Source organism: Hippocampus zosterae, chromosome 6, assembly GCF_025434085.1.
Source record: "Hippocampus zosterae strain Florida chromosome 6, ASM2543408v3, whole genome shotgun sequence".
Lineage (NCBI taxonomy): Eukaryota > Metazoa > Chordata > Actinopteri > Syngnathiformes > Syngnathidae > Hippocampus > Hippocampus zosterae.
This window is the reverse complement of record NC_067456.1, coordinates 10,263,128-10,279,211: the sequence shown is the minus strand read 5'-3', so window position 1 is coordinate 10,279,211 and position 16,084 is coordinate 10,263,128. Positions and strand designations below refer to the sequence as shown.

Sequence of the window (16,084 nt, the reverse complement as noted above, 5' to 3'; positions counted from 1 at the left end):
AGAAGCAATTTCAGGTTTGTCTGAAAGGTTGTTAAGAGTTGAATGAAGTAACATTCTGAAGCCTTGCGGGCTTATTGCGCGCACACACACACACACACACACACATGCCTACTTCACAGGGTTACAGACTGTGAAATTATCCAGTCAGAGGTCCTTGTCGGTTCGCAGGTATCAGTCATCATGCTGCGTAGGCCAACTGAGGTGAAAGACTGCGAGGCTTTGAAAATTTCATAAAGTACCATTAAACTTTATGACACACCAAGTGAAAATAAAGGTGTTTGGAGGAATGGTATCAAAGTGTCGCCGCTGAGTTGTTGGTTTCTTGACTTTTTATTTCTCCGCATAAACATGAGGTTGCGTTTAACATTATCACGAGGCTGTGCGAACAATTACCTTTGGCTCTTGTCGAACAGATGCCGATCATGAATTATAACACATGAACAGGCTTGTTGCCCTTAGCATCTCATAACAAATCTCAACAAAAGACAAAACAAAGTGGAACTGGATGTCACGCTTACTTTGTCCGACATTAGAGGCAGATTTTGTTGGTTGAAAGATTCAGCCGTCGAGGTACACGTACCCCACGAGGGGGGAATAAAATGAGCCAGGAAGCCAATAACACTCCTGCATTTCGAGTGGAGAGGGAACGATAAGCAGTGAAGTTGTTTTTCCATTTAAATTTGCTATCTCAGAAGAGAAGAGTATCCTTGCTGTGGTGCGCTTATGAAATATTGTCTGTGATGAATTAGTCCTTGGCGGCTGTCTGGAATGTTTGTGCAGCCCCGCCGTTCCATCTGATCTACAGAAATATTTCAATCATTCACTCACAAAAGATGTCCCATGTCTTGACATAAGCGCCGGGCTTTTCTAAACCGTCGTTCACGTTTTATTTCAGGTGAAGTACGGCCGCTTCGGCTTCGTGTGGGACGTGGCGGTGCTGGAGTACGCCGCCAACAACGACGAGGATTGTTCCTTCTACACGGTGGGCAGCAAGGCGCCGGACCGCGGCTACGGCATCGCCATGCAGCACGGCAGTCCCTACAGAGACATTTTTTCCCAGAGGTAGGCGCCACTCCCTCGAGGCAACCGCTCGGTGGCATCGTGATTTCTTCTTGAAAGTCACGATTGACGTGCAAATTGGTGTAATTCTACATCACAACTGCAGGCGCCCCTCTCCCGCTGCTCGCTTTTTCATAAAAAAATGAATAACTTTCCTGAGATGACTCCTCATATTTATTCTCTCCTTGTCTAAAGGTCACACAGGTTTTCCATCAGCACTTTTAAATTCACTTTGACAAAATAGAAAATGTCCACTCTGATAAAATTCTGCCTTCGGCGATGCTTGAAAATCGTCTCCTTAAGCCAGCCGGCAACTAAAAGCAGAATAAATTGTGCGTTCTGTACATCTTTCAGGAGGCAGATTGCACTCTTTCAGCCTGTCAGAAGCTACGTTACTTAGCATTAGCATCAATCCTTCCTTCACTGCGATTCACACATCATCAGACAATCATTCAAGAGACGCATATTGACACAAAGCATACTGCTGGATTTACACTGCAAGCGCAGGTGCCTAAATATGATTCCATGCCCGGGTCCAATTTTGAATGTTTCCATCGGATTTTGACAGATATGGGCTGTGTTTATATTCATGAGCACAAGAAACATCCTCGTGCGGGGGTCCAAATTGCAAGTAAATAACTCAACATACATCAGCACTAGACAGGGACAGCACTAAAGGCGACAATAAGTCAATTATGTCATATATACACATTTTTTTAAGCCTGCCAGTTTCACTTCGCGATATTGTTTTAGTCAAACATGCCGCTTGCCTGTAATGTTGAGTCCCAAGTCTCAGGACGACATTGGATTCTAAAACAAAACAAACAAAATTTTCCCTCTACCAAGTGTGCCAAAGCATGACAGCCAACTCGCCTTAAAATCTAATAATTCAACTGTATAAAGTCAAAGCAGGACCGAGTGTCTCTTGTGTGATGAAGGTCCTGTCATAAAGACATTCAGGGTCCCTCCTTCCTGACTGGAATGTGGCTGCAATAGACTTGCATCACGGGTGTGGTGGGGTGTCAAGGGCCTGGTATTACTTTGCTGGGTTCTGTTTTAAAGGCTACTGCTTGAACATGTAACCTACCTTGTTGATTTAAGCGTATGTAAATCGGCGTGAGGGAGCGGCGGCATATCAAATCTTGCCTCAGGGCGCCACATTGGCCGGGCCCTGCTGAGTGTTATGTTTGTGCACCTTTCAAAAGATATTTTCATGCATATTTACAAAGCACATACCACCTTCTTAAAAAATAAATGAACTCTTAGTGATTATTTTGCACATTTACTTGAGGAAAAACTCATCATGCACACAGTGAATTACAAATAATTAGCAACACCAATCGCCTCACGAACGACTTCAATTTGTTTTTGTCAGTCCAGTTATGAGCCGTGCCCTGATTGTTTCCTTGTAGGAGCTCGGATGCCTCGCAGCCCGCATTGCAGCTGCAGTCGTATAAATCCCAAGTTTTTCTTGCTGGCCTGCATACGGAACGCTTGTGTCTTTCTCGTGCAGCTTTCCTCTTTTTAATGATTGTGTGAAAGGGATCATGACGAAAACAGGGAAAACATACTTTGTCGAAGGCTGTGATCATCGGTGGTGTTGTTCAATTTCTATATACTTTCAATTAAAACGGTAGGTTTGTCAGTTTATTTCAGCGGGATTAGTAAAGCAAACATTTGACACGTTTTGAAAGAGATGTTTCCTTTGTGACTGCTTTCAAGTAGAGTTATTATGTTGCTCATTATTTTTATCAACAAGTTGCTAATTAGATGTCCATATATGCAACTGTTTTTTGACCATGCAAACCACTCATGCAATCACACTGCAGTTTGTTCGATTGTGTGAACAGCTCATGTGTTAAACAACACTTATTAGCTATCACAGAACGGGAAGTTAAAATTTTTTTTGAGATGGTTCATTTGTCATCAAGCAGAGAAATATTGTTGTGAAATGTGCTTCCATACTGGCTTCAGTATAAAACAAAGAGGGGATATTGGAAGGGGTGATGCACAGTGCAAATGTGCATATGGGATTTTAAACACACACACAATATGCAACATATTTTTTATAAAAGGCCAACATCTGCCTGAAGCATTCATCGTCTGACAACTCACATTCTTTTGAAACACAAAGCTGCAGTTCTCGGGATTGTGTCAGTCATCACTTGTCACTTCCCTCCATATATAATGCATGTGAATGACCGTACAATGTCAGGACAACAACAACAGGGAAAAAGAAATACTTTTTTTTTGTCAAGCACGCGTCTTTCCAGCCGTTAAATGTTTCTCTCCATTGATGTGCCGACTGTGAGTGATCCATCTCAATAATCGCTTTGAATGTTGGAAGGGTATAGCGCAAGGATCACTACTGGGTCCACTTGAGATTAGTAATTATTCTGGCAGTAAATATATATTCATGTTGCCCAGTGTTCACATAAGTACTTAAGTATTTAAAGACAGTGTTCATTGCCTTTGATAATTTTCCCTATTATCCAGGGACATGCGTTCAGGGCCAGCAAGTGAGTCAGGGCTTCTCTAGCTCTCTCTGCTGGACGCCTTCTGCATGTGATGAGTATTTTTATTTCTTTATTTTTTTATGTAAAACAATACAATACATTCTGATTTATATAGCGTTTTCACAACAGCGGCAGCTGTAACAAAGCGCTTAACAAAACAGTTAACATAAAGTCAAATAATAAACACAGCACATGACATAAAACAAATAAACAAAAATGATTACATTAATTTCCAATGTGGTTCAGTAGCCCGTGTTCCCATTGATTATATTTGCTGAGCTAATGATTAGTTTGGGACATGCAGATTTAGTCGCCATCTTGAATTCCCCGGTGATCCCTTCCATTCACCTGTACCGGGGTAACTGCGTTTGGCTCCAATAAATTCATAACTCTTAAATTCTTTTCGGATTTTGACATAATGACACCAGACACTTAAGCAATTTTATAATTGGGGCTTTCATAACATATTAAATACTCAGGAAAGCTCAAAAGCTATTTTTACTTTAAAAAAAAAAGGTCTCCAAAAAAACTACTTGACCTGAGATTAAAGATAATTTTATTTTTCTTGCTAGCACATCGTTCCACAGTGTGGAATCAATTGAATCATAATTAAAAGCTCTGAAAACAACCTTACATTCCCTTAGATGTGTTTTAATGAAGGTCAAAATTGAAATATAGGCAAATCTTCTTCAAACCTTTTGACTTCATATTTTGACTCCAGGGAAGTGGTGCCTCATGAAACTCACCGCACGTCACTGCTAGGATTAATTCTTATCAAAATTTATTTGGCGTGAGAGCTCTTGATGCCCAAAAGATGCCCTCATGAATCTAAATTATTCCGAACATTGGCAGATGACAGACTAATAAGTAATTTTTTGCCAAAGCTAGAAAGAAACATTACACTGCGCATTTGGCCTGTGTGTGTTTGTCATCGTATTTAACTTCCTTACGCTCAGCTATTACCCGTCGCTCCCCAAAGGTATTTTTACAGAGGGGGACGGATGATTGCCTCTGACACTATAGAGAGAGAGGGGTTGCCATTGTCTTTAGAAAGCGACAGCCTCCTCTAACATGCTCATTTTCAACCACTTTGGTGTGAAGAAGAAGCCATTGCTAGAGGTCAGGTGAAGCGCCTCCATCTGGGTGTGCTTGCTGCAGCAGGGGAACTAATGCGGTGGCTGACTGCGTGTTTCCATGTTTGTGTATTTTTCTGATGGATGGAGACAGCCTGCAGATTTGCCAGAGTCGGAAAAAGTCCAGTGTGAAGGGATAGTCTGCTAATTTCAACTGACAGCTACACACAAGTCCTTTTGAGGTCCCGAGAGGAAATGAAAGGAAAATAGTCAAAAGCCTCTCTCAGGGGAGAAACACACACACACACACACACACATACGCTCATCAAATACCGTGTAGATTTACTGTTGGCAGTGGGAGGACTTTTTAAAAAAGCGTATTATAATGATTAAAAGGGTTTGATGCCCGCTGTTCACAAACTTATGAAGTAGATGTGACATCCGCCACGAATGTCCGCAGAGCTCAGAATTTCGTCTGCATGTATCCTGGTCAAATACACCAAAATCATGTTCGACCAGCTGTGACAGTATTTGGAAAATGTTGTAGAAAAGAATGTCTGTTACCGTTTTTGCTGTCAATATTTGTCAATTTATCGCCAAAAGAGAACTTTCCTTACTTCTCTGCTGTCATTCTTTCACGCATTATAAGCATTTGTATTTTTCGTTACTTTACTCCGAATCTCAATTGGGATGCGCCCCGCACGTACCACCTGCACTTGTTCGTGCAGGAAAAAAAAACTGCAAATGGCATCTTTGTGACGCTCACTCATCCTCATGACTGCTGAAAATATTGCTGGCTTTTGGAAAAATACCTGAGACAAGTATCAAAGAATTATCATTTTAAACCGGCCAAGCTTAATTTTGTCATTGATCACTTGACAGCTTACTGATTCCCTTTTCATATCTTAGCCAAACAATAAATTGAGGTTAAACGAGTGTCGCTGTTGTGTTGAAACAATTTCTCCCGCACAAAATTCTCCTGAGATTGTATTAAAGCATGCAGGGACCAATGAAAACAAAGTTAGCCCTATATGGCTCTTACAAATTGTTTTCTCAATGTTTTTTTTTTTTTGTATTCTGGCAAGCAGCGCCCTGGGCAATCAATTTGTTGGAAATAAATTACAGTTGAAAAAAAAAAGAAGAAAACAAAAATCTATTGATGAACTGACTTGTGAAGGTTTTTTTATTGTCGAAACCCCAATAAGCGTCTGAATTTATTCTGTAAACTAGCTACAATACTGATTAAATAAAAGGCAGTGTTGACGTGAGCACAAAACTGCTTTTGTCCAAATCAATTTCGCAATTTGAGTCCCGGCACAATGCTTGTAAACAGTTTGTGCAGACCTTGTATGTATGACATCTATAATGTAACGTTTATGTCGTTGTCGCTGGTTAGCTATCATTCAAACGCCGCCCACACAGTGCTTTCATTAAATCTTTATTATTCCCAATTAATGATGGCAACGTTTCCCCCCCTTCACGCTCTCAATGTGTTAATGACGGTTAATGAACATTTGACTTGACTGTGTTGTTTATCCTGCTCCGGCTTTGATGATCCGCTCCGCTTCGCCCACACACTCTGCCTTAATGAGACCTAATTGAAAACTTAACTTGCGCTAGGAATCCTCCGAACACTTATTGGAATTACTGAGCTTTTGCTGAATTTCCTTAAGGGAACAAAGACCTTTCATCCCTGCTTGTACGGCTTCCGCGTGGAAAAAAAAAAGAGAGTGTGGCGATTCCTCGACTAGCACTACGGGATCACAGTCGGGGTCGTCTTGTTTTCTGTGTCACGGTTTGCTTTGCGTTCCTAACCATGTGGTGGTCTGTGCGGTTTTTCGTGCCTTCTTATGCAAACGGAACCTTTAGAGTTGAATGCAAACGGTTGCTCGACACATCTTGTCCTTTCACTTGAAATGTGTTGCATTTTGAATAAATCTGAACAGTCAACATAAAGTCTAGAGAAATTGAAGTAAATATTGTCTAATGAACAAACTCGAATGAAAAGAGGCCCGACTTGCACTGGAGCGGACGCAGCTATGATTTTCTTACTTGCTGTTGCGCTCAAATGGCACAGTTGGCATGTAGGCGGCAAAACTGGGTCGCGGGGCGTGCTGGAGCCTATCCCAGCTGTCTTCGGGCAGTAGGCGGGGGACAATACCCTGAACCGGTTGCCAGTTCAAGGTGTTGCGGTCGCAGGGACGCACAGAGACGAACAACCATCCACGCACGCACTCACACCTAGGGACAAGTCAGAGTGTTCAATCAGCCTGCCATGCATGTTTTTGGAATGTGGGAGGAAACTGGAGTACCCACAGAAAAACCACGCAGTCACGGGTAGAACATGCAAATTCCACACGGGAAGGCCGGAGCTGGAATCGAACTCGGTACCCTTGCACTGTGAGGTTGACGCGCTAACCACTTGGCCACCGGACCGCCCGCCTCTTACAAATATTGATAAAAATCTGATATTTATCTGATATCCGCAAATTCAACATAAAAGGACAGTTCACATATACCTTGTCATTGAGAGTTTGACTTTATGGAAATGTATTGATTGGTGATATGTACACACCAACAGTATGCCTGCTGAAAAGTATCTGCACGTTAAAAATAAACAGTTCCTGTTCAGATAAACTACAATAAAATTAAAAATAGTCTAAATATGCTACATATGAAACACTGTGTGTTGAGAATGAATTAAGCAGACTAATGTGGGTGCTACATATGTTTAAATCACACGGGGAGAAACAAATTGTAATGATGCAATTGATTGATTCTCTTTCTATTCATTTCAACTTAAAACAGAGTCTTTGAACCGAGGTTCCACTGTATAGTAATTTAACCCTTTCATTCACCAATAATGATAACCTGTAACCTGATGACATGATAAGCTGTCCCTGAAAGGGTTCAATTGAAACTGGGCAGCCATTCCTTCAGTTTACTCGAAATCCACCCCAAAAGCGCCGAGCTGTCTTTTTCTACTTTCAATGTGTGTTCGTCGTAGCTTCTTGTACTCAACAATTAGCATCATATTTCTGGTTAATATGTGATCATCATTGATCTCGGCTCTGTCTAAAATGTCTGGGTCAGCTAGAATCGTCCCTGTTCATTAGGTCAGCATGTGTTTTGCCGCCTTGACAACATGTCATCAGACAACAAGGATGGTCACCAGAGAGAGTCGAATTTGGCACTGGGAAGAAGGTTTGATCAAAAGCAAAATTGAGTATGCACTACCGGTCCTCAGTGTCTTGACGGCGATTGATGTCGAGCTGTGCCCCAGCCTTGTTCTCGCAGCTTTTATCCAAAAGCATAGGAAAAGGACTTTAATAAAATGAGCCCCTTTTCAAAGATCGGGTCCATGCCGCTGATTAATCTTGCCGCTCTTGATGGTGACCTGCTAGTGTGACTGGACAACAAATCAACAAAATTACACAATCATTACTCTTGATCACAGCTTTTGACTCATTTTTACCGTGTGCAAGCAATTAATTTGTACAAATATTTTGAATAACCTGGCCTTTTTATTTTGCCACTCATCTTTTCGGCAGATTTTCAGCTCATAATTTTTGCTTCAATTTTATTTTTATTCATTCCAACAAATACGCCTGAATGTTCCATGTGTTGTTTTGTGCATTGCTTTTTCATTTTCTTTTTTATTGTTGCTATATTGTGGTAACACAGTTTATAATTGCTCTTGGGTGAAACAATGTAAATGTGACAAACACCCTTGTAATCAGGCAGCGGCAAGAAATGTTTATGTCTCGGTTGAGCCGGTATTGGAATTCACTTGAGAACACGGTACCATTGAGTGACTACAGTTTTGTAGACAAGTTCGGCATGGCTCCTTGGTATGTGTGCCTGAGGCTCGAAACGCTCTACCTCTCTCTCTCTGGGCTTTGAGAACAATGCTCCTGATTTCATTGCGTCAAAGCGACAGTTAGCTGGCCATTTTCAAAAGCTCATGCATTGAAAAGCAGGATCGCCGCTGTGTTATGGAGAGAGTCCAATAGCCACAGTCCATTAAGCAAGCCCATTGAGGGATGTGTGATATTGATTTATTCCCAGATTAATGCGCGTCACATAACTGTAAAGACCATGATCATAATTTTATGGTTAACCTCATTCAAAGGAGAATCCTCCTTGATCTAGCGTTTGGGCTGTTATGACACTCACTAATCCTGAAACAATAACAGTATAGAAACTGAATAACGCATAACTCTGAAGACACGAACCTGTGTAGTCTTTGAAACCTCCGAGATATCGGAAGTGCTCATGGATGCGGTCAGGACCAATCACGGCTCAGTTTACAAACGTCACAGGAGCCGTGATTGGTTGTTACCTGAGTCCTGATCACCCGATGTCATTTTCGTCGACGATATTAAAATGCGGTTCAGCCCTTCAAAGGCAAGTTTGATGCCCATCTGCTTCCAGTCACAACCGGCAAACGAATATGACCTTATTTTAACAGGATGATGTATGCAGTGCAAAGATGAAATAATCTTGCATGAATCAGAACGGGCGGAAGGCATCGAGCCAGCGGATGATGTCAGCGTTGTTTAGCCAATAAGTGAGCTGTCACCCCAGTGTTGTTCTCATTTAAGGAGCTGACAGTCATACATTCATCTCACAGTCAACTCCCCATGTCCATCTACTGAGCTCACCTTCTCCCTCCTCTCAGCTCATTTTATTCTCCACGCGTCTTCTGTTTGTCTCTTTCATTCTTTTGTCTTGTCTCTCTTTCCACCCCTTCCCCCTCACTGCCCGATTTTGTTGCCAGACCCCCATTTCAGCACAACCTCCTCTCAATTTCTCACTCCATTTTCCATCATGTCCTACGAGCCACTCCAATCGCTCGCCCTCCACCTCTCAACGCACGCCGACTTCCCGAGTCCGTTGTCTCCGACCGAGAATTGCGTTTGCTGCCCAGGGTGGTGTCCGCGGTGGGAAAGTGAGCAAGAAAAGGGAATGCCGCTGCCGCGGGAATGTTTTGCAGCAGCCAGGCGAAACTCCGAGGCTCATCGCCTCCCGCGCGCCAAAGCATTTACCAGGATGTCTAGCCACTTGTGAAAGATCTCTCAACTGTGCCACCTGATGCATGGCTATCAAACTCATCTGCATGTTATGTTGCTAGTCGAAGACTACCAAGGCATAAACTTAGTCTCAGGTGCAAAAACATATACAACATACAAATGTAATACCTCTTGGTCAGGTTCTAAGCTTAGCTTGACGACATACATTTGGCATCAGTAAATTAATAAATGCATTGGAACCAAGATTGGCACGGGGAGGGTGGGCAACGTGGACCGATGACCCCCCCCCTGCCCCCCCTCACGCAACTGTCGTCCCAAGCGTTTCCAGGCCGACCTGGAGCTGGTCACAGCGCACCGCGGCGGGCGTCGCAGCGGAGGGGGATTCCACCCATTCTGGACTGCACAGGCCCAACCCGGTTGCCTCTAAACGGTTCCACCCCCTCTCGCGTCTGGCAAGAACATTTCATGAGATGGGACTTAACAGCAATTACGTCTCAGAAGCCAAACACGCTTGAATGGAGTTGCTTAGTACCGGGACAATACGGTCCTTGCGAGTGATACCGTAGCAATTTTACTTGATCTAAATTGTGAAAAATATAGCTTTAGTTTTGAGGGAAACAGTAATGGAAACCCATCTTATCTGGAAGTGTCCTCAAGCAAGATACTGATGTCTTTTTAGCATCCGTTTCGCCCCGGTATGAATCTCGATTATGACATTTGACCTTGAAGATTTTTAGTTGTCAAGCCTCCTTTTTGTGTTCCATTCTAACTGATTGAGACCGTTTTGTAGACACTGACTGACACAAAGTCAAATTGGCTTCTCAATTTGCCTGACATCTCAATCTAAATCTAGCCTCTTTCCCAAACCATGATGATGATTGGAGCTGATGCACTATAAAAACATTGACACCCTATCACACACAATTGATCGTCGTTTCCTTATCTGAAACCTCGCACCCTCCCTTCTCAAGCCAAATCACCCTCCCACCCACTCAAATCAATTAATAATGCGTCATCGACTCATCATCAAGGCCGCTGCCATCGTTGCCATGGTAACACCCAGTCCACCACTGCAGAGAGAGCTTTAAGGACCTGAAGCACAAATACACAAAGTGACACACACGTCAGGCTGACATTTGCCCTCAATGCCACATGGGCAAACTTTTCCTCATTTGCTTTTAACATCCAGTGGTAGAGTTAAAAAGTCATTATCGATCTCCCCAGTCAAAGGCAACAATGTTAAAGCAAGGTAAAAATGTATTTCACACACTCAAGACAAACACGCATCTGTTTCATGAACACATTCCCACACACATATGCACTCACGTTGTTTGTGTTTACGTAACCCCCGACCATTAAAAACATAAAAATGCATGCGGACCTCGAGTGACATTTACTGTAAATTACATTTAATCTATGACAGGAAAAGCTAATCCCCTAATGCATTAGACCAGAAGTGACATTGAGCCCAAAATTGCATTGTAATATATACTTGAATTAGCGTGGCGTTGCGGAATTTCGAAAAGACACAACACTAAGAGGAGACGCACGAAATCTGACAAGTACGGATGAATTCAGACAGTTGACAATTCCATGTAATCAGGCTGGGAGCGCCCAGGCAACAAAGCTGGAGGAAGTTCTGAGTAAAGGTTGATAGACGTGGCGAGGGAAGACAATAAGGACAGTTAAGCCTTTTTAGTTTATTCTGTGTCGTTCTTGTAGCCTTTTCTGCGATCGCTTGAAATGCCAACATATCGGCATTTATTTACTTTATGCGTTTATCCTCAAATGGCTCACAAATCACTAGCTAGCAGCAATGTAGTAATGTAATGCCCCACATATTCATGTCAATCCAATCATAGTATGTTCATATTTGAAGAATTCACAGTTTTCTTTTTGGTTTGCTTTCTTCACGGTTTACCAAACTTAACTGCTGATACATTGGCCTCTGAAAACTGTTCAGTTGCTTTATTGATCATCGGTGAGCCACCGATTTTCTTTCAATGAATGTTTGTTGAATGAACATTACAAGGGCTTAAGGGAGGCACATGTTGTACATATGGAGGACATCAGGATGGCCATGAAGGAGCTGCGAAGAATCCTTCCAAGCAGTATAAAAGTGTGGCAGAGAAGGTTGGGAAAGTGAAGCACGTGGATTACTTTGAAGGGAAAAACATATCTTTGACAAACTGTTTTTTTCTTGTGAAAAAGTTTGGGTCAAGGCCTGGATATATTCATGTCATTTGTCTTTTCCTTGAGCGACTTCTTTCTGACTTTTGCGAAGAGGTGAAAAGACTGCCTTTTTTTTATAGTCACCTTAAAATGCCCCGCTGTCATCACCGCTGACTTGTCCAGAGAAGTTAAAATAAGCTTCTTTTTCATTTTTTTAGCTGACCTTGGTGAAACTCTCAAGGATGGCCCTATATCAAAGCGGAAGTCCTTCATTAATTGGAATGATATCTAACACAAGGTACTTGAGGTCAAATTGTGTTGGAACACTGTCCAATATGCTTCAGGTGGTTGGGTCAAAGGAGTTATCCTATCATTTCCACTCCCAGCATGCATTTTAAATCACGTCTTACTCACATGGGACCAAGAAATAAGAAGAGAATATCCCGAAGTGACAGTGACGTTGTTGTAAAGATTTTTTTTTGCAGCATCACAATAACATGGGCCTCGTTTCTCCGACTATTGTGAAGGAATTTAATTATGTAACGCATCTGTGAGGCTCATTTGTTTGATGCCCGGTCACCTTTTTTTTTTGTTCCTCATGAAGACGAGGGACATGCACTATGATTGTTGTCAGCAGGCTGTCACTGGAATTGCACGAGGGTTTTTCCTCCTCGTGGAAATTCCACGCATAATCCGCAACATCTGTCGCATCGTACTTGTATGTGTCGGTTTTAACTTTGCGATTGTCCTTCGAACCTTCGTTTAGCTCTCTTTGTGAGTATCGAAGGGGGTTATTTTGTCTGAAATGCCTATTTTATGCTCGGGCGGTGAGCCTGCATGAGCGATGTCTTTGTATTCCCAATTTGCCCTTCTCCTTGTTGTTTCTCCTTGCCTCCACTCTAATCACCTAGCCGAGAACAAACAGAGATCTAGAATGCATAAATGTGTGTATGTGTCTGCGTGCATCCTTTTGCACCCCAATAAGAATGACCCACAAAAAAAAATCCTAAGCTGAAGGCGAACAGAGGGACCCCATCAACCTCCGAGCTGTATTCTCTCCGAAGCCATCAATCGCCGGACTAAGGCTCGGCTGCATAATGACATTGTGGCTGGTGTACTCTTGCTCTGCTGCGAGACATATTAATGTTAGCCATGATGAGTTTGACAACCCAATATGGTATCGTGGGCTCAGGGAAAGGATATGACGGAACAATACTGCCCTCAAATGGAACAGAGGCTCCACAGCAGTGACAGAATCATCTGTGGCGTTGTCACTGATGTATTTTCCACCCCCTCCTGTTTCCTTTGGCTTTTAGAATCATGAAAGTTGCACAGTCGGTTATATCGGTTATCTGTTCAGGATTTACGTATGTTCTCACGTTGTTGTATTCGGCATTCTTTATGGTGGCAAACGGCTCAGTTGTCATCGTTTCATAAGGCGGCTTGAATCCTGAGCCCCAGAAGGGAGAAACGGGTGAGAATAACGGAGAGGGTGGGGCTATTTAAGACGACATTGACGATGATCTCCCAATTCACTGACTGCACTCGCGCGTTTCAGCAACAGGGGATCTTCATGCTTTGCTTGATAGGCACAGGTTCGTATGAAATTAGAGCGATAGGTGTTACTGCAACACGCGGCCAGCTGGATCTTGCTTCATGTTTTTTGTTGTGAAAGATCATGTGAGGCAATTTGGAACTTTGTAATGGCAGTTACATCTGCAACATCAGGAGGCGCCTACGGTCGGCCACTCATGAAAATTAGTTGGGCACCGTCGTACACGGCGCACACTTCAGTTGTGTTCATCTGGAATCTCAGCAAGATGGATCATCTCATTTCTTATTGACACCAACGTACAAAACCAGTCAATTAAACACAATGAAAATCACTCTATCTTTTAATCCATCCATCCATCCATCTTCTACCGCTTAGGGCCGTGTCGCGGGGGCAGCAGCTTTAGCAGGGAAGCCCAGACTTCCCTCTCCCTAGCGACTTCTTCGAGCTCTCCCCGGGCGATCCCGAGACGTTCCCAGGCCAGCTGGGTGACATAGTCTCTCCAGCGTGTCCTGGGTCATCCTCAGGGTCTCCTCCCGGTGGGACATGCCCGGAACACCTCACCGGGGAGGCGTTCAGGAGGCATCCGAATCAGATGCCCAAGCCACCTCATCTCGCTCCTCTCGATGTGGAGGAGAAGCGGCTCGACTCTGAGCCCCTCCCGGATGACCGAGCTTCTCACCTTATCGCTAAGGGAGAGCCCGGATACCCTGCGGAGAAAGCTCATTATAACTTTTAATCCCAAAGTGTAAATCGGATTGGCAGTCTGCAATTAGCCCGTGAAGCTACTGCCGTGGTCTGATTTACACAGAGCGAACAGTTGAAACTAAAATTCAGACACCTGACACAGAATTCAAAGTATTTGTTCACAAAAGTTTCCACCTCCAGTTTAGAGTTCTGTCAAGCCAATGGCAATTGAATCCAAAACAGGACATGTTAAATATGACAGTCTTCAAGGTATCGGTTCATCAAGAGAGCACCGTATTCACCTTTCTTTGTGCTTTCTCGACACCCCTAGAATCTTGGAGCTTCAGCAGAATGGCGACATGGATATACTCAAACTCAAGTGGTGGCCAAAGGACAGCCCTTGTGAACTCTACGGCTCGGTGCAATCGCGGCAAAGCAACGCCCTGGACATCCATAGCTTCGCCGGCGTCTTCTGCGTCCTGGCAGCCGGCGTGGTGCTTTCTTGTCTCATAGCCATGGTGGAAAGCTGGTGGTCACGGCGGAAGGGATCCAGGGTCCCCTCCAAGGAGGTAAGCAAGTGGCTGTGTGACGGGAAGAGGCGACGCGGCCCGGGAAAAGATTCCGGGCCTGACGACAGTCGAGAATCGATTTAAGAATCAGGACAAGGAGTAAGAACAGAAAGCAATGGGATGAATGAAGGATACGTCAAGCGTAAAGATAGTCGAATAAATAGTCATTGGGTATAAAGCCCCGAAACCATCCAGAACATTACACAAAATGGGCACATTCATCTTCTTCCGCTCATGAAACACTTTTTGCACTCCGACAATGTTCTCCTCAAGAGGACTATATTTGTTACAAGGCACTTCTGTCAAAAAGAAACCTGGAAGATACTGCATCAGCTGTCCTTTAAGTGGAATTGATCTTTTGTGCATACTCCTGCGTTTACGACCCGCAGCATTATAGTCCTTTTTTCAACTTCCCTCTACCATTAAGGTATATACGAGCAGTTTAGTTCGGTTGAAGCATTCTGACAGGTCGTCAATCTTAAAAGTCGTCGACAATGTGATCACAGCCTTCAAAAAAAAATTTTTTTAAAGGCGTTCTCCCATCTGATTCCAAGTGAAAGTGCATGTGAAGCGAACGCTACATCGTACATGCGCACAGTGGAACCCCTAAAGTCCATTACGTGACAGGTGACATTCTGTGTTGCCTTTTCTGTTCAAATTTCCAAAATGATGATTCCATTTTACACGATTGAAGGTGATTTTCTTTTTCCTTTTTTACGCGCAGCATTTTCCAGGCACGATTGTTACCATTGCAAAAATGAGGCAACAGTTCAATTTCCCAATGAATGAACAGCTGTAAAGAAAAGCTATTCCTACCGACAATTTGATGCTTTAAGGATGAATAGCCAGAGTTTGATGTGTGTCCAAAACATTTTTCAAGAAAAAGCTAAACTCAATTTCATCTTGATTTTCTCATTCATGATGATGGAACTTAAAAGGCTTATTCAACCAGGAATGTCTTTGGAAGGTTCCACTCTCACTTTGTATCCTTTTCTTATTCTAATTCTAAATACATGCACGGAGGAGTCTGTCCATCAATCTGGGTGTTAAAAAAAAAAAGACTTAATAATAGAGTGTCAGATGAGGTTTTCAGAGAAACTTTTTACCGCAGTCATTTTCCAATAGAAGGCTCTTTAGGACGATCCAGGTGGTCTCTTTTTCGTGTACAAATACATTAACCTCTTAAAAGCTTTATTCATACTCAATTGAGTGGCGTTCCCGGCTTCAAAAATGTAGCGAGAGCAGTCACCGTTTTCAGCGGTAGTAAGCGAGCCATTTAATTTAATTCCGCGGAGAACAGAGGATGCTGATAATGTTAAAAGCTACAACAAATGGCCCCGGGCTCTTTTTTTTTTTTTTTGTCAGCAACGCTGCAATTTTCCCTGACCACAGAAGAGTCCAAAACGGTGACTCGCGACATGAA

The 16,084-nt window shown here is 43.1% G+C and overlaps 1 protein-coding gene across 5 annotated transcripts in view; it reads left to right on the top strand.

The window, feature by feature from the left end:
• grid2 (glutamate receptor, ionotropic, delta 2) overlaps positions 1-16,084 on the top strand; it is a 356,741-nt gene that overhangs the window by 328,024 nt on the left and 12,633 nt on the right. For all 5 annotated transcript variants that reach the window (XR_007962806.1, XM_052068607.1, XM_052068609.1 and 2 more), the window contains exons 14-15: positions 896-1,062; positions 14,424-14,661. Coding sequence is in view for 4 of the 5 variants with exons in the window: in XM_052068607.1 (XP_051924567.1) it covers positions 896-1,062; positions 14,424-14,661 (405 nt within the window). In the remaining variant the exon portion in view is untranslated. The remainder of the gene's footprint in view (positions 1-895; positions 1,063-14,423; positions 14,662-16,084) is intronic.